The sequence below is a fragment of the Corylus avellana genome, chromosome 11, assembly GCF_965113065.1.
Source record: "Corylus avellana chromosome 11, dhCorAvel1.hap1.2, whole genome shotgun sequence".
Taxonomy (NCBI): Eukaryota; Viridiplantae; Streptophyta; class Magnoliopsida; order Fagales; family Betulaceae; genus Corylus; species Corylus avellana.
In genome coordinates, this window is record NC_142500.1 from 3,313,702 (window position 1) to 3,332,021 (window position 18,320).

The following is an 18,320-nucleotide window of genomic DNA, read 5'->3' on the forward strand; positions in this document are numbered from 1 at the left end:
AATCATTGCAAATAGATAACATCCTTCTGAAATTCAGACTATTATTATTATAGATAGATATCACGCTTCTGGACGACGCTCGTGGGGTAGGCGCGTGTGCGGAAGAGCGCATGGTCTGAAGCGGTCACGCTTTTGTTTTGTTGGTAAAGTGTGAAAAGTGGCCTCTGGCGGTGGCAGAGTTGTGTTGGTCCTCACTCCTCACGTCGGCCGAGTGCGTGGGCCGCTTCAGTGGATTGCGGGCTCCGATTTGTGATATGCTGTCTGCCTTGGACACCGTTTGATCATGCTTTTGTCTCTGTTTTGGACCATTCGACTCCTTTTGGGTGGAGCCCACCTGCTATTTTTTAAGATGGCAACACGACTCACGACTCACTCATTGAAAATGCTTGATGTCGTTGGAAGGTAGTCGGTAAATTGGTGTCAGATTTTTTTTTAATTTCTGACAAAAGGGAGGGAAAGTTTAATTTGAATTGGGTTGGATGGTATTGGTGGGGGAGAATGAAGTATACATATATGTGGAGGTGGGTACCCACATCGCACCTTTCATTAAAAAGCTTGTGAAAACTCCAAGCAATTGAGAATAAATTCAATTCAGAGGCCCCGTTTGGCGACGAACAGGTCATGGTCCATACTACCTAATAGTTTTATTTTTTATATCACATTATATTTTTTATTATTATTATTTAAATAAAAAAATTCCTTACAAAACAAAATTTCTTATATTTCTATGTAATTAAAACCAAAAATTACATGCTAAAACTATTACCAAAATCTAAATTAGTGCCTAGGTAATTAAGTTTTATCCTAATTTTTTAAGTATTGAAAGTGAGTCAATAACACGTGGCTCACTTTGTACATTCCACATAACAAATTACCTGACATTAAAAATATACTATAATAAACAAATTAAATGGTGTCGATTGTTAGGGGAGGCCTCCCCTTCACTCATAAAAAAGGGTTGGTCGTCCTTTACTTTTGACGGTTAGCCGCCAACCCTTTATGAGGGGAGGACTCCCCTTACTTAGGCCTTCACTCTCGTAAAGGATCCTATTTCAAAATCTCTCCATTTCCTCCATTTAGTGCATTTTGAAGGGTATTGCATTTAATGCACTACCCTTATTAAAACTTTTGGACAACACTACCCTTCACAATGCACTAAATGGAGGAAATTGAGGGATTTTGAAATGGAGAGGATCCTTTTCCCTCGTTAAAGGGTTGGTGTCCTTCACTCATCGACCTTTATTATTATTATTATTATTTGTGTTTATATATATATATATATATATATATATATGCAATTTAAGATAAAATTGCATGCAATTAGTATATGAGTAATTTTAACAGTTTCTCTTGTGTCACTTAAAAAATATGGTGGCTTTTAAAATTATCATTTGATCAAAATTCAATAATGATCAATTATAAGTATAAAGATGATTTTAAAATCCACATCATTCTTAAAATAACACAAAAGGGACTTAAACTATTACTCATAGGTATATGACAATGCTATAAGTAGGGTATTTGTGTTTTTTTTTTTTTTTTTTTTTGTAATCTCCTCAAATAGTCAAATGTGATGTGATTTTTTAAATTACAGTTTAATTAAAATTTAATAGTAATTCATCATAAATTTAATAATAATTTTAAAAGTTATATCATATTTGGAGGATAAAAGTCATGCTCATAAGATTACTCAGTGGTATAATGTGTCAAATGCAAGTGACATGTCATTGATTTAATGCTCTATACGTGTCACACAGTTAATTAATTAGATGATAAGTTAACAAAAAAATGTATTTGAAATTAGGTAAAACCGAAGACTTAAATGTTGAAATTGAAAAATTGATATTTTTTTTTTTTTTTTTGGACATGTCCACACAAGGGAAATGGGAGAGAGATTTGAACTAGTGATCTCCACTTCATGAAGCGTGATTCACAGCCGATTGAGCTACCTCTTAAGGACAATTGATGACTAAATTGAAATAGAAAGGAAGAAAGTCCATCAACTAATTTTGACTTTTCCTTACCAAAGAGGTTTTCAACACACCAAGGAAAAAAATACAAGTAATTTCTAATTAATTTCCAACTAAAAATTAAATTTATCAAATTAATTTTTTCCATTTATTTCGTTTTCATAGATGTAACACTGAAAGCGTGTTTGACAATTATTTCACGAGTTAACAGTCTAATTTTTTTTTTTTTTTTTTTAAGTAAATATATCATTTTGGAGTGTGTTCTTAAAACATTACAATTTTAAAAAGTATAAAATATGCGTTTTCAACCCACAAGTAATGGGCGTGTTTTAAAAAAATTGCCAAATTTTAAAGGTTAAATTGCGATTTTAAACGTTGAACCGTGATTATATCAAACTCTTAATTGCGTTTTCAAATCAAACATTTTAAATTCTAACATTTTGAAATTGATCTTTATTCTAATTATAACCTCCAATTTTAGCAAATTGGGTACAAGAAACTAGATATTACATGATTGGAAAGTGTAAAAGTGGTAATTCATATATTTTGGTTATAAATGATTTGTCAAATGGTACAATGTTCATATTTTTCTATTAATTGTAGCGAGTCAAACATGTTAGTCTTCTTCTCACAATATCCACTAAGAGATTAGGTCAACTGCTTATCAAGTGCATCTTGATAATGAATTACTCAATTAATGAAGATGTTAAATTAAGTATTTACTAAATAATACAAAAATCAAAACTAGTTGTGATTTTTAGGAGATTTTGAAATATGGTTGCTAATAATTTTGCAAAAGATAGAATCAAAATGGTTGATTTTGCTAAAAATCAAAGGATAACTTTTAGGAGATTTTATTAATGACATGTGCGTGGGCGAATAATGAAAGAAGTCACTTCAACAATGATGTGGTTGGATTATGGGACGGGTTCATGTAGCATGTAACATGTGACAATTATTGTAAAGGAATTTTAAGTAAATGTTCATATTTGTTGCCTGTTGGCATTCAAATTCTGTATTAATATTCCTATTTAACATAATTATCACCATTTTCAACTAATTAAATCTTTAAATAAAAATAAATAAAGAAAAGGTCATCAACAAGTTGAGATGGCCGAGTTGGTCTAAGGCGCCAGATTAAGGTTCTGGTCCGAAAGGGCGTGGGTTCAAATCCCACTCTCAACAAGATTTTCCTTTTTGTTTTTTTAACTTCCCGGTCGTCTTGCGTGAGCCCACATTTTTAAACGAGATCAAAAGATCTCCACCGTTCAAAAAGACTTCCACTGCAAGATCATCATCATCCTGCCAAACAAGTGCTTCATTCAAATGGAACGGTACACACTACAGACTCATCCAAAATTCCACTGCCCGCGCTTTTTTTTTTTTCACGAATCCAAAAGCAAATGCAAGTTACGAAAAGTCGCCAAGAGCCAAAAGCGCAGTAATGGCTCAGGCCGCGAGGCTCAGCCTGCGAATGCAAAAGGAGCTCAAGCTCCTCCTCTCCGACCCCCCTCCCGGCGCGTCGTTCCCGCTTCTCTCCGCCGACTCTGACCTCTTCTCCCTGTCCTCCATCGATGCCCGTAAGTTCTGATGTTGTAAAATTTTTCAATTTCGTATTCCTCAAATCTTCGATTTTTGGGGTCTAATTGTTGGTGGTCTGTCTTTCAGAGATTGAAGGTCCCGAAGAGACTGTATACGCCAAAGGGATCTTTCATATTAAAATTCAAATACCCGAAAGGTTTGTCCAAATTAGACCTAAGCCTGGTTGGTTTCTAATATTTGCTCATTTGGGTCTCCCCTTCCCCCTTCCCCTTCCCTTCTTCATGGGGCGAATTACTTACAAAAAAAAAAAAAAATTTGCTCATTTGGGTACTGTTTTAGTAAAAATTTGTGGCCATTGCAGGTACCCATTTCAGCCTCCAAGTGTTACATTTGCCACACCCATCTACCACCCTAACATCGACAATGGAGGCCGAATTTGCCTTGACATTCTTAATCTTCCCCCAAAGGTGATTTTTATTTTTATTTTTTGTGATTGCTTGTTAAAATGGTGCGAGTTGATTGTTATTTTGGGGATAGTGCATAGCTTGAAATTTCAGCATTGTGATTCACTCATTATTTGTGGTACTTTTTTAAAAAACGATTATGTTGTTTCTTGTTGGAAATCTTTCTCTAGTTTGTCCAGTGAGTGTATTTGGAAAGAAAGAAATGACTGGACCTTTTAAGACAGTGAGAAGAAGGTAGCGGAGCTAAAGACCTTTTTCAATACCATTTCTGCAATGAATAGCCGCCTATGATTGTCTTCATATTTCTAATTTTCATGACTTTTTTTACCTTACATCTTTCACTAGTTTGTCAATGATTTGTGATTGTAAGTTGGGTGTGGACAAGTTTGAGGTTTGTGATTTAGCATGATCAAATGTATAGATTCTACTTTAGTTAGTTGAAAGACTAAATGTGAGCGGTCTTGATGCATTTGTGAGGTGTTTCATCTATATACGTATACCTGCAAAGAGAAAATAGAATGATTCCATGAGTTAAGTTGCTTGAATTTCTCAAGTTTTTTGCATATACGTTTAGGTTTTGGTGATGCAGTGGTTGTATTGATAGATATCAAAGTCAAAGCTACAAAGGATTACTTAAAGAGAAAGTGAGAGTTACTCCACTTGTGGCGGAAGTGGGACTCCAATAGGCAACTGATGCCTCTGTTTAGGAAGCTTCCTTTTCAGCAAGTGCTTATGAACAATCTAGATCCCAGTTGGTCATCTGAGTATGTCAAGGGGGGTCCTTCAATGTGTCTTCTAAAATTTCTTTTTTCCTTAACATTCTTTGGTTTCTATACTTTTTCCTGTTGGTAGGCAAATGGCTAGTGCTAAATTTACAGATTAAGCACGAGCATTTAAGCTGTATCCTTCTATTTACATTCTAAATATTTGATCAACTTGTCTGGCAATCACCTTTACTTGATAAGTTATCGGCCCCAAGTGGAGGGGGAAGGGGAGATTGCAGTAACCTTTTCTAGAAATATGTCAATGTAATTGTGAAAACCATAATCCTAATTTCTTATATGAACTGCATCTTATGTTTTCTTAATTTTGAAAAATAACGGGGGGTCAGTAGTTGAACTATTTGGCAAAACATATTGATAACCTGTAATTGGTTGGGAAATTGTTTCTTTTTTTTTGGGGGGGGTCAACTAGCAACATATGTTTTACCCATATCCAATACCCTAATTCAATGAAATGCTTAAATGGTAATGCTGTTTAAAAATTGTGATTTTGTTGGTCTTCATCGTCTATATTGTAACAAGGTATTTGTTGTGATTAATTAGGGGGCGTGGCAACCATCGTTAAACATTTCAACTGTGCTTACAAGCATAGGGTTGTTACTGAGTGAACCCAATCCTGATGATGGCCTAATGTGTGAAGCGGTAAGTGGATATGCACACAAATTGGTTGGAGCACTAGTTTTGGTTACAGAAGCCTGTTTGATTTGATGAATGTTTGGATTAATGTGCAGAGTAGAGAGTACAAATATAACAGACAAGCTTTTGACCAAAAGGCTCGATCAATGACTGAGAAATATGCCAAGGCTGGCGCTGGTGGGAATGCCTGTAGCAGTCAAAGCAATCAAATTCACTCAAAAACAACCACGGTATTAGAGTGAAGTTGGTTAAATTCCCCTCTCTCCTCCCTCCCCCCCCCCCCTCCCCCCCCCCCACTAAAAAAAATTGAAGCCCCTTTTTGTTTTTGTTTTTTTAATGTTTTTTTTTTTATTATAAATCTCTGATTCCAGATGGAAGTTAACACAGCTGGCAGAGAGTCAAGGCATGTAGTTGATAAGAATGTTGTAAGTCATAAGAAATGTGGAACTAGGTGGAAGTTGTCGCTGGATTCCTCAGGCTTGACCCACAAAAGGGATGGTGTTGGGGAAGTGAATGAAGTGCCTAATGACCACATCTTACTTTCTAATTGCAAGAAACAGATGGAAATTGAAGGAGCCAGAAAAGAATCAAAAGGCATGAATGATGATTACATTTGGAGTCAGGATAAGCTATGCGGATCCAGGCGGAAATTATCACTAGAAACCTTTGATCAATTCGAGAAGGGAAATGGCTATGACAAGGCGAATCTGGTTCCAAATTGCGATCTGTCATCTAAAGCTCAGGAGTCTTCAATGACTTCTTCAAGGTCATCACTGCTGAAGGCTGGCAACCATCACTATGGAAATCAAGAACAAGATAGTAAATCAATAAATGACAGCACAAATATGATATCAAACAAGCCGACTGTTGGCAAGAAGAAGCCGCTGGGATCTTCAGATGCATGCCAGATAAGTGATGGCTGCAACGAGGAAATGATTGTGGACCCCTGTAAGTCCGATTCAAATGCATCTCATCAAGCCTCGCCAATTCTTCCGGCGGTTAACAATATTGAACAGCCTCCTCGTAAGGATTTTATGGATAAAATGGAAAATGGCTACGGTGATTTAAATTGTAAGAGGTTCTGTACTGTTGGCAAGAAGCTTGCATTGGGCTTCAGAGACTCCTCACAGGCACAGAAAAAGGATGACAAGGAAAATGTGGTTCCAGTTCACAAGACAACTCTTCCGCACCCGAAAATCCCTTCTATAGGTTCATCTATGTCGAAGGTGGGAGAGTGTTATGAAAGGGAATCAGAGATTAGTGGTTTAGATGTGAATCGCCAGAAGTGCAGGATTGGTCGAAAGCTGTCACTGGGTCGTCCGGCTCAATTGCAACAGACCAATGATGATCACAAACAGCTGCTGTCACACTCTCAGAAACTCTCTGAAGATCCATCCAAAGCCCTGCATATAGAACAAGATGGCAGGTGTGATGACAAGCGGAAGTCGAATTATGATGACAAGATTAAGATTGATGAGAGAATCAAGAGACAGAAAACAAATGAATCACCCATATCTGAATCAGTAATTGTCCTAGACAGTGAGGATAGTGAGGATGAAGAGAATGTGTGTTTGAGGTCTAAATCATTGCTAGCACGAAAGCGCATTGGGAAGTGGAGAGTTAAAGCTTGAAAGTTCTCACAGAATCCAACTGAGCTGTTCTGTGTAAACTTTTTATTAACCAACTCTATACCCTTAATTCTGTCTGGTATGGTGCTTGATAAACTATGTAACTTCTGTTCTTTTCAATTCTACATCTTGTAGCATTAAAGAGGTGAGAGCGTGTTCAAATTACTTGTGTCAACTAATTGTTCTTTTATTTATTTTTCTTTTCTACTTGTTTCTTAAGGGATTCACATTAATTAGCTGCCCAAAGCCGTTATTATTAGAGAGTTCATGTGAGACTTAAATATCTAAATAAATTTTGGATTATCTGACCACTTATAAGGACACCGAGGACTTACATAAGCTCTCTAACAATAAACATTTAAATTGTTAGCTAATTTTTGTGAATCTTAATCTGAAGGCTAGGGTTATGAACATAGTTTTACTTAATCTTACTGAGGTGATGTAACAATGCCCATCAATTCAATAAAATAAGAGTAAGATTTGCTCTTTAACAAATTATGTTTTAGGATTGGTCCAAAAGTTTTAACCCATGGGTCGAGCTATTTTAATTATTTCATGTTATTAGTTGCACCCATTTCTTTTGCTAGAAAAAAATAAAAAATAAAAACATGTTGAGCTTGAGGTAGGTAGAGTTTGGGGCTTAAAAAAAAAATAAAAAGGTAACGCTAAAAATGGTATCAAAAAAAAGAAAAAAAAAAAATATTAGAAAGAGGGTCAAATCCGATGAATTTGGGTCCCCGTAGAGAGGCGGTTGGCCTTGTTTCTCCGACGCTAAATAAAATTCTGTGAACTTAAAAGAGTTGTGGAAGAGGCAGAGGCTTAGGGTAGAGATAGAGAACAGAGCGATGGCTTCCCTTTGCCTCTCAATCCCCACCTTGAAAACCCTAGCTGTGCCCTATCCATCGGCAGCAACATCTTCAGCTCCATCTTCTTCTTCTTCGTCTGCTGCTGCTGCTTCGGGACACCCATGCCATCTCGTTCGCTGCAGAATGCTCCCTATTCCAACGTTCGGTTCTCGTCTCGTGGTTTCAAGTAACCGTGGGAGGGCGAAGAGGCAGGTCGTCCGTATGGCCCCCGATGAAGAGAAGCTCACCCGCCGCAATCCTCTCGATTTCCCCATCGTATTTCTCTCTTCATTTCTTTTTTTATTTTCATGAATTCCTTAATTTACACTGATAATCAATGTGAAATTACTGTGAATTATGGTTTTCCTGCTGATTATAGATAATATTTTCTTTTAATTAAAAAGATGAAAATTTCAATCAGAAATCCGTGGAAATCCTCTAGAAGTTGGAAGTTTAGCTTATGAGATTTCTGGTTGAAGCCTATATCCCTTAATTGAACTTGTATAGTTGTATGTAAACTGTCTCGGAGAAACCCTCAATTTCCGGGAAAAAATCTGCTCTATTTATAGTAATGCTTGTGCGACTGTTTGGGATGATTGGGAAGACATCACGTGGTTATACAATTCTAGAAAATTCAGCTTTCACTTGTTCCCCACTTTTAGGACCTGGGGTGATATTGGAGCTCCAACATTCGTAGTCAATTTGGTAAAATTGTTTAAGGGCTCTAATGTTGTTTTTAGATGTAGTCCCAGAAAGTAGATGAGCTTTTCACTTTTGTACGGTAGGTGCATCTCAACCTTTTAAAGAGGGGACTTACTTGGTGGTTCTATATGGGAAGCCATAGCATGTTATGTTTTTAGGAGCTTGTTGCATTTGGTCTATTTTTCACTATGAATACTTTCTGTTTGTGGCATTCTGATAAATAATGTATTTCGATATGTTATGGCAGGAGTGGGAGAGGCCGAAGCCAGGGCGTAGACCCGATATATTCCCCCAGTTTAGCCCTATGAAAACACCATTACCACCTCCACTGCCATATGATCCTCCGGAAGAAGATGAGGAAGACGAAGAGAAGAAAGAGGAAGAGGAGGAAGATCCTGATAAGGAAGAGCCAGAGCAGCCTGAGAAGCAGTAGGACTCTGTTAGTGGCAATTTTGTTTGTATTCACTTAGTTCATGTTAGCTCTTACTTTATCTGGTGCATATAAAGAGTGGATGATGATGTAATGGTCATCCTGGTAGAATGCTGTTTAAGTGTTGTTTACAAGTTTGGGCTGAAAGGATCACTCACAACTCTTGTTGAGATATTTTTGCAGGCTAATTTTGGGGAATAGCTTAAATTTCTGGTTTGGTAGACTTGTAAGCGATACAAGAGACTGGATTCAATGAATGATTGCTTCTGATTTGGGAGTCAGATTGACTGTTTCCCTTTCGACTCTATTCGGGTTTATTCATTTAGTAAGTCTATTTAGTAGACTGTTATACGTGGTAGTGAAAATCAGCTTTTAGATTAGTAAGAGCTTGTAAAAAAGAAAAATTAAGAGCTGACTTTTACTGCCACGTCATCCCAGCTTTATGGCAATCGTCTACTAAATAGCATTTCTTTTTCTCATTTGGTTCATTTTGGCTTCTCTAGACAACTTTAAAATCTAGGTTCATTCTTCATAAGATAATTGCAAGCTGACATGGTCTTTGGCCGCATGTGCTCAATTGCCCATTTAGAGTATGAGTTTCTAGTTCCTTAACAAAGTATGAGTTTCTAGTTCCTTAACAAAGTATGGTTTTCTAGTTCCTGTTTAGTACTTGTTTATTTTCTACATTTTTGAAGTAAATTGCTCTTCCTACTGGAGATGCGTTTAGTTCATGTCAAATCTTGCTTTATGTGCTGCATGTATGTATGAAGTGGACGATAATGGTCATTTGAGATAGAAGGTTGCTCAACTATGTTTGTGTTTCCCAGTTTGAGATGGAAGTTTCATGCAAAACTCTTATTGGGACACTTTTCAGTCTAATTTTGAAGCGTAGGGCTGTTACCTTAAATTTTATGAGTAATTGCCATTGGTGCGAGAGAGCAAGCACGAAAGGTTCTATGACAAGTCGTTTAGTCCATCTAGCAGATGACTTGTAGTTTAGATTACAAGTATTGTCCAGCGAAGCAAACATAGCTCGGTGTTTGGTAAATCTTTCTCCATTTTTCGTTCATATTTTTCTTCATCGTCTTATTCTTCCTCTCTTAGCTAATCTTCTTGTGTTATCAAGAAGACTATGCCATATCAGTTGTATTATTTTAAATAATACATTATTCTATTTTATAAGTTTGGCCCAAAAAAATTTCCGGCTTAGCAGATGGGCTTTCAAGTTTCAAGTGAAAAAGCGCATAAGCTTCGTGAAATTGGGCTTTAGATAATTCTGTAGCAGTCTGAATGTACCACTTGCATTGCCATGGCTGCCTCTTTCTGGAAAGAGGGGATAGGAAGCAATCTTTGAATTTTATTTTTTCCGTAGCCTTTACTTTAGTCTTTAGCTTGGAGTTTTATTTACTCATTTTATTTCTTTATTTATGTAAGTATTTTATTTCTTTATTTATGATGTCTAAATATGTCATTTTTTTTAATAACATGTGAAATGCACATTAGTTTTTAATAAAATTTATTCCAACTTTATTTCTGCTATTAAAAAAACATGTGTATTTCACATATTAAGGGACATGTGTCACTTTTATAGATTAGGTCGAAGAAAATTTTTTTAACTCAGTTTGGAAGAAAACTTTATCCATAATAGAATAGGAATAATCGTCCTTTCTTCTCCTTGATTAAACTTTATGTCTCCTCTTGGAAAGAGAAATACGAATTTGGTTATGAAGGTTGAGACCAAATAAGTTAGAATTACATATAAGGTTTTAGTCATCTAGTTTTGGGGGTGGAATATCTGTTGGAATGGGATTTTATTTTGGAATAAAATACAGTTTTATTTAAGATTAACCCTTTTACTGAATAAAATAATAAATAAAAATTAAAAAAAAAAAAAAAAAAATTGAAACCCCATGACATGAGCATTGAGTAGAGTTTAAGGTCAATCTTGTATAAAATGTGACATGACCGAGCTGGGGCGTGAGGGGCCAAATTGTCCCTTACCCCATCATTGTATGTTAGAGACCAATTTTTTTTAATTTTTAAAAATGGATAAATACAAAATTGGTCCATATAGTTGATCAATTACAAATTACTTTTTTTTTTTTTTTTTTTTTTTCAGTATCAAAGTGAATTTAGAGGTCCCTAAGATATCCTGAAAAAACAATTTAGTCTATGAAATCAAATTCCGTTAAAATATTTGATGGCTTCGGTTAGATGACATATCAATGCCAATAAAATGACGATACGTGTCACTCTTAATAAAATATATATATGTATATATATATATATATATATATATATTTAAAAAAACATTTTTTTAGTTTTACATATTTATATTTTGGGAAAATTTCACTTTAGACTCCTCAACTACCCCACGTTTTGAAAAGATCCCCATAAATTTAAAAAACTATCAATTTCACCTTTTGAACTTTCAATTTGATGCAATTTACCCTCTCCATCAATTTTAAAACGTTCAAAGTGATAAATGACAATTATACCCCTGACTTTTTTATAAAATTTTAAATTTACCCATAATTTTAAAATAATTTTTTTTTAAAAAAAATTATTATAAAAAAACAAAAATCGAAGGGTAATTTTGTCTTTTTAGGGGTTTCCGTTAGGGTTTAGTGGCAAAAATTGACAAAGGAGTAAATTGCATCAAATTGAGAGTTTTTAAAATTTAGGGGGTCTTCTTAAAACACGCGGTAGTTTTTTTTTTTTTTTTTTTTTTTTGAGGGGAACACGCGGTAGTTCAAGAGTCATTTGTGAAGTTTCCCCTTATATTTTTTTTTTATTAAAAGTGACATGTGTCGTCATTGTATTACCGCTGACATGACATCTAACGAAATCCGTCAACTATTTTAACAGAATTTCACTCAAATGACTAAATTATTTTTTCGGCATATCTACTTTGATACAACAAATAACTATTTATGTCCTCAAGAGCTAGCTCAATTGACTGGGACCACGTCTAATGAAATTGAGTTAAATAGTTCAAATTCCTCTCTTCCCTCTTGAGTGGACGTGTAAAAAAAAAAAAAAAAAAAAAGCTATTTATAACTTATAACAACCACAAATTCATAAGGACTCATTTTACATTTACCCTTTTTTTTTTTTTTTTTTGTAAAACAAAACAAAAACAAAACAAGGCTCTACGCGACGGCGAAGTCAACGTTTCCTCTCCTGTGTAAACAATGTATAGCTATTGTTCATTGCAAGAAAGATACGGACGGGTAGGTGTGAATGTCAGCTGAAGATTGGCAGCTACAGAATCCCTACACAATGCCACGAGCTTTCTCTTTTCTCTTTTCTCTCTTCTCTCTTCTCTTTTCAAGATTCAAGAATCCTTTTCCACCCCTTTCAGGGTTTTGCTAAGACCCCCAACACCAACGCCATGGTATGTCCGATCAAATCTTTTGGCTCTGTGATTAATTTAATGAATATTTTAGTTAATTAACCGATTTAATAATCTTCTTCTTGTTGCAGTCTCTCACACCTTTGATGTTTAGGTCACTGGTGAGGCTATTGACAGCGCTAATTGGTGAGCCTGCGATTTCAGTCTCAACCTTACTCTATTACAGCGATCTTCTTCCCCAGAATATCGTTCTATTGAGATTGGTTCGGCATGAGTTGCTGGATGAAGAAAATTATCTCTTCCATTTTCTCGTTAACTTCTTGAGATGTTTCTGGTAGATGATGTGCCCATCGCCCAGGTTTGACTCGTCTTTTTAATTTCTCCATCTCGTTCAGAGATTTATCGGAATGAGATAAATATATATAGGTGGTTCCTCAATCTCAACCTTTTTTCTATTTGTTTCATTGTTGCATGGTGGATCCGGCCTCTTTTTTTTTTTTTTTTTGTTCTCTCATGCAATTGTAAACTTGTGTAATTGCTGAGCATATTGATTTCAGACTTCAACACATAATGAATAATGTTTTGTTTATATCCTTTGTACCATGAATTATTATCCACACCAACAGTTGTTTTTCTTTATCTGCTTGTAATGTTGGGCCTACAATTGTTGATATAACTTAATCCAACACTACATTAGTTGGTTAGAATTGAAAAGGTCAAACTCCTTTACTTAAATGAATCTATAAGAGGGTTTGTGTTGTCAATTTAATGTCTTGAAAAATCATTACAATTAATATCCTATGGATAAGGAGAATTTTGCTAAGATGTGATAAAGACCTTTCAATATACTGCCATTGCAACATCACCACCTTTCATTTTGGAATCGAAGGCTGCACTAGTATTAGCCTTAAGCCAATTAGGTGGAGGCGGTTGCCAATTAATGGGAGAAGTTGTCAAATTCATATAGCTTATTAGGATTGCTTGGAAGTACTCTATGTAGGGTCGTAATCAAGCCGAACTTTAAGATTTAAGATTGGCATGTTTATAAAGATGTTTATTTGAGCTGAGCTATAAAATATGTGCTCAAGCTTGGCTTGTTGAAAGTTCAAACAAGCTTGAACTTGTTGAGGATGTCATTCGAGCCGAGCCAGGTACTCAACAAGTTTGGTTCAACTTGAACTCAAGTTATGCTATTAAAATTTTGATGCGTGAACTACTTAATTATGCTTATATTGTCGGTTAGTTCCTTAGTAGTACTTGGTATATGCTTATATATACGAGCTAGGATCACAAGGCTTAATCGAGTCGGGCGAGCGAGTCAGGTTGAGCTTTATACGAGCTAGGCTCGTGAGCCTTAATCGAGTCGGGCGAGTGAGTTAGGTTGAGCTTATACGAGCTAGGCTTGTGAGTCTTAATCAAGTTTTGTCTCACTTAATAATTGAGTGAGTTTCTACAGTCACAAGCGAATGCTAAAGTCACAAATTAAGTTTAAATGAGCGGGTATCGAACAGGTTCTTAAACAGACTGATTTATTTAAGGCTCTAACTCGTGCTTCAAAGAAGTGCCCTCAGCTTGAGAATCAAGAAGTGTGAAGTGATTTTAATTTTTTGTTACTTGCGTATAAACCTGTCAATTGGTTTGCTGCATAAAGCAAGATCAGGCTTTCTACTTGGGATTCAAGTGCATGTGTGCAATACATTTTTTTTTTTAGACCGTCCATTTAAAATTAACAATTCAAATCTTGCCAACAATGTCAAAATGTCAAAAAAAAAAATTAAAAACAAAATAAAAACAAAAAACAAAAAAAGTGAGTTTAGTGGTTTTAATGGGGCAGCTGAAGCATCCCCCGACTGAGGGGTTGATTTGGCTACCCTCAAACGACTGGTTTGAGTGGCCAAACTACCCCCTCAAACTCACTTGTTTTTTGTTTTTGTTTTTTACAATGTTGGCACAAAAAATGTATTGCATGCATGGGATTTGAATCCCTATATTTGTTATAAGTAATGCTACGTTCCACGTTTTTATCTCAAAATACTAACATGTCAATTCCAAAGAATCCAACTAATCATTAAATGTCATTATTAAAAAAAAAAAAATGCTGATGATTGATTGGAAATTCAATATATATATCATTATTCATTTGTTATACAACTTTTGAGAGAATGAGGGGCCATCTAAAAGAATCTTTAACATCATTAAAGCAGCACAAAGTAGGTAATATGTTGACATGAAAAAATTGCAATTTTGCCCAGTCCATGCCTTTTTTTCATGGCCAATGAGCTCAATTACCTTCATGTTTGTTGCTGTATGGAGGATGAGGAATGACTAATGCTCTAAGGATATTCCAATTTTTGCAAAGTCTCTCCCTTTTGCAACTTAAAATAACAAAAATATCTTTTATAAAATTAAAAAAAATAACTTCTTTTTTTTTTTTCTTTCTAAATTTTTTGTTTTATGAAAATTATTTTTATTATTTTGAATCAATGAAGTAAAACATTGCATTATACTATACCTCTCCCCTTGAGTAAACTCTTTCATGACCAACGATCCATCAACTCAACCCCATTTTTGCATCTAAATTTAAGAAGATGGGAAGGTGTACTAATTTTGATCATATGTACCCAAAAGGCTTGGCCAAGAGAGCAATATTCATCTTCTCAAAGTTTCAAAGGCCTAAGGCCGTGTTTGGCAAAGGAGTGGGCCGGATTGGACCTAAAAACTTAAAAAATTCATCTCAAAATTAATTCTAACATTCTTACTTTTTACATCACATCAATCACTTTTTATTACTATTCAAATAAAAAAATCACTACAAAACAAATTTTTTTTTTTTTTTACTTTTTTATTTATACAAAACATTTTTACTTTTTTCTCTCACATCAATCAAATCTGCTAAGTTTTGGTTCACTTTGTTTTTTAAGCCCTTTGTCAAACACACCCGAGCGTCCTTCCATTTTTTTTTTTTTTGACAATTAAGTTCAGCGAGTCCAATGATTTCCTTTATTTTCTTTTTTTTTTAAAAAAAAAAATTTAAATTTTTTATTTTTTCCCACTTTTTCTCACAGCCTTTCACATAAAGTAGCAGCCACCAGGAAATTTGAAATTTGACATTACATGTGGGGATGGCCTCATTGGCCTGCACAACGGATAAGAACTTCTTTTCCTGTTGAAGTGGGCAGTATTTATTTTTTTAATTTTTTTCCTTCCTTCAAGCTTTGCAAACACCGTCTTTGACCCACCCAATTCAGAACCTGCTTTTTTTTGTCTGCCCCATTTCGCAGGCAAGCCCAAAGATTCCCTGGTTTTTGCCGTGGAGGAACATTAAGGTAGTGTGTTAATAATTGTTGCTGCATTTTTCATGGGCAACTTAAAAAATTCTAGTTTTTTTTTTTATTTTTTTATTTTATTTTTTAACAATACCTAGACCAAATCTTTTAGAGGGGTTGAAAAATCCATAACCAATCATTGTTCCACATTCTTTATGCTCTTTGAAGTCATCGAATTAAATTATGAATGCTGAATTAATTAATGCCGTCAATTGGCCTTATTATTGGAACTGGGAATGAATTGAACTTTTTAAAATTGAATCTCAGATGGTTATCTGATTTTTTTTTTTTTTTTTTTTGTTAACATTTTTTTTTTCTCGAGTTAGAAAAATATACACACAACGAAATATGAATTATAGTACCCTTTTTTTTTTTGGTACTAAAATAAGATCTAACTGAAGTTGTTTTACATGTTTGGCTTTTGAATAAACAACAATAGATTGGTTTGTCTACTGTTGGGGTTATCTCATATTAGTTGTGGAAGGGATTAGTGGTTCGTTTATAAATGTGAGGAAAAGTCTCACCTCTTGAACTAATTTTTAAGGTTGAGAGAGGCCCAAGACTACCCAACACTGATATCGGAACTCAGGTTTACTAACAAGTCTCAGCCCAATAGTCCACAGGAGAAACGGGTTGTCGCTGTTCCGACCCAGGCTCGATGTGTGAGGGAAAGATTGTTGGGGTTATCCCACATTGGTTGTGGAAGGGGTTGGTGGTCCGTTTATAAGTGTGAGAGAAAGCTTCATATCTTGAGCTAACTTTTGAAGTTGAAAGAGGCCCAAGACCACCAAACACCCATCGATGCAATTTCATTTCAAAACAAAATTATAAACCAACAACATAAAATATTAAATTCCGAAAAACAAAAAAACCCATTTAACAAACATATCAAGGCTCGAAAACAAAGAAAATTTGAATAAAAAATCACAAATTTGATAACTAATATTAACATAATCTTTTATACAATGCGTAACGGGTTCTTTTTCAACCTATTGGGAAGCAAGTGCTTAATCAAAGATTCCATCACCATAACGTATCGTTTATGTTATCTTGATGTGATTATAATTTTTAATTAATCTTCTTACTGACAAAGGATAAGGTTTAGCAAATTAGTTGGACAAACAAAGTCGAGTACTTATTTTTGGCACACCGGCGTACTTGAATAGTAAGCACGCCGGTGTTAAAATATTATTAAAATAATATTTAAATAATAAAAAAATAAAATAAATTGATATTTTAACACTAGCGTGCTTACTGTTCAAGCATGCTGGTGTGCCAAAAATCACTACTCAACGCAGTCATGCTGCCAATTCCTGTGTTGACATGGAAATGGATTTACATTATTTTTATGTTTCTAATTTTTAGATTAAATTGTTTACTTATAAACCAAACAATCATCTGCTACCCATTACCTCTTTGTTGTCTGGCTAGACAGGAAAGTTGCTAATCTTAAATTATATGTTATTGTTTCCCTTGGCTTGCGGGCCAGCTAATTAAAAAAATGAAGAAAATGGAAGTCCTTAATAAAAATTAAGATTATAATCTCACAACAAACCTTCAATTCAAGCCTTCAATAATAATTGGAAGACTGAACCTTTTTTCCCCACTACTTTCTTTTATTTTCTGTAATTTGTCAGCTCATTGTCACCAAATTCTGTACTAACAAATAAGTTCTTTTTTTTTTGGCAAATAATAACTACTGGAAAAAAAAATGATAAAATACTTAATTAGTTGATTGGTCATTTTCTCTAGTTGGTCACTGACTTGCTGCCATTGTCCATTTGGTCCATTTCTTTTCTTTTTTCAAAATGATGAGTGTGGAACCAATACAACAACAGAAACAGAAAACAGATACAACTGAAAAAAAAAAAATAATAATAAATAAAAATTACAAGGCCTATCAACAAAGGCCACAAAAGTCTACCAAGGAGGATTTTTCCCACCATCAAGTGGAAGATTTAACAATGAAAACATATGCGAGGAAAAATTGCTAGTTGAACTATGAAATTGGTGATAGCAGCCCAATAAGTTATGCCGTTAGTGTTAAATTACAATTTTTCTTATAAGTTTAAGCTTATAGGCATATGTAAATTTAATCACTTAATCAATACTTTAACACTTGTCCTCATGTATGGGTTTAAACTCCTTCTTAATAAGTGATGCCTAACACATTGAATATTTAATTTAAATGGTGGTGAATTAACGGAGTCAATGTTCAATTCCAGGACCCTTAGTTCTGATACTATATTAAATTACTGCAAAAATTGGTAATTTAACGGTTAGAAAGGTTGAAGCTAGCATTTGTACCTCAGGGGAAGAGGGTAAAACTAAAAAAATTTAAGAATTTGGAAGTAGGGGTTAAAAGTTTAATTTTTAAGGGGCTACAACTTATAAGAGTATTTTTAAAAAAATTGGGAAAAACATAGTGGTTGAAGCCCTCCACCTAAGCCACCATGTCTTGGATTCATACTCCATTGGTCCTTAATATTTTGTGGTTACAGAACAAAAAAAAATTGAAAAATACTAGACATGCACTTCTTATAATAATGCCTGATTGATAGTTTGATACCGTTGTAACGGCCGTTATATATCTTTGCTATATCACACTGAGTCACTGACACAACGGCTCTGAGCCTGTGG

At 34.8% G+C, this 18,320-nt stretch overlaps 2 protein-coding genes, 1 long non-coding RNA gene and 1 other non-coding gene across 4 annotated transcripts; all 4 read left to right on the forward strand.

The window, feature by feature from the left end:
• Nucleotides 1-3,074: 3,074 nt before the first annotated feature.
• Nucleotides 3,075-3,155, forward strand: TRNAL-AAG (transfer RNA leucine (anticodon AAG)). The gene has a single exon. It is a non-coding gene; the product is annotated as a tRNA-Leu (tRNA).
• A 176-nt stretch (nt 3,156-3,331) lies between these two features.
• On the forward strand, nt 3,332-7,185 carry LOC132166129 (uncharacterized). Its single transcript, XM_059576898.2, has 6 exons — nt 3,332-3,550; nt 3,639-3,708; nt 3,874-3,979; nt 5,302-5,400; nt 5,490-5,624; nt 5,766-7,185. The coding sequence occupies exons 1-6, from the start codon at nt 3,415-3,417 to the stop codon at nt 7,023-7,025; spliced, it is 1,806 nt and encodes a 601-aa protein (XP_059432881.2). The 5' UTR covers nt 3,332-3,414; the 3' UTR covers nt 7,026-7,185.
• A 548-nt stretch (nt 7,186-7,733) lies between these two features.
• LOC132165698 (uncharacterized) lies at nt 7,734-9,280 on the forward strand. Its single transcript, XM_059576358.2, has 2 exons — nt 7,734-8,143; nt 8,817-9,280. Exons 1-2 carry the CDS (start codon nt 7,868-7,870, stop codon nt 9,000-9,002), a joined length of 462 nt encoding a protein of 153 aa, XP_059432341.2. The 5' UTR covers nt 7,734-7,867; the 3' UTR covers nt 9,003-9,280.
• Nucleotides 9,281-12,197: 2,917 nt separating this feature from the next.
• Nucleotides 12,198-12,792, forward strand: LOC132165697 (uncharacterized). The gene is made up of 2 exons (XR_009438526.2): nt 12,198-12,396; nt 12,486-12,792. It is a non-coding gene; the product is annotated as an uncharacterized LOC132165697 (long non-coding RNA).
• Nucleotides 12,793-18,320: the final 5,528 nt, after the last annotated feature.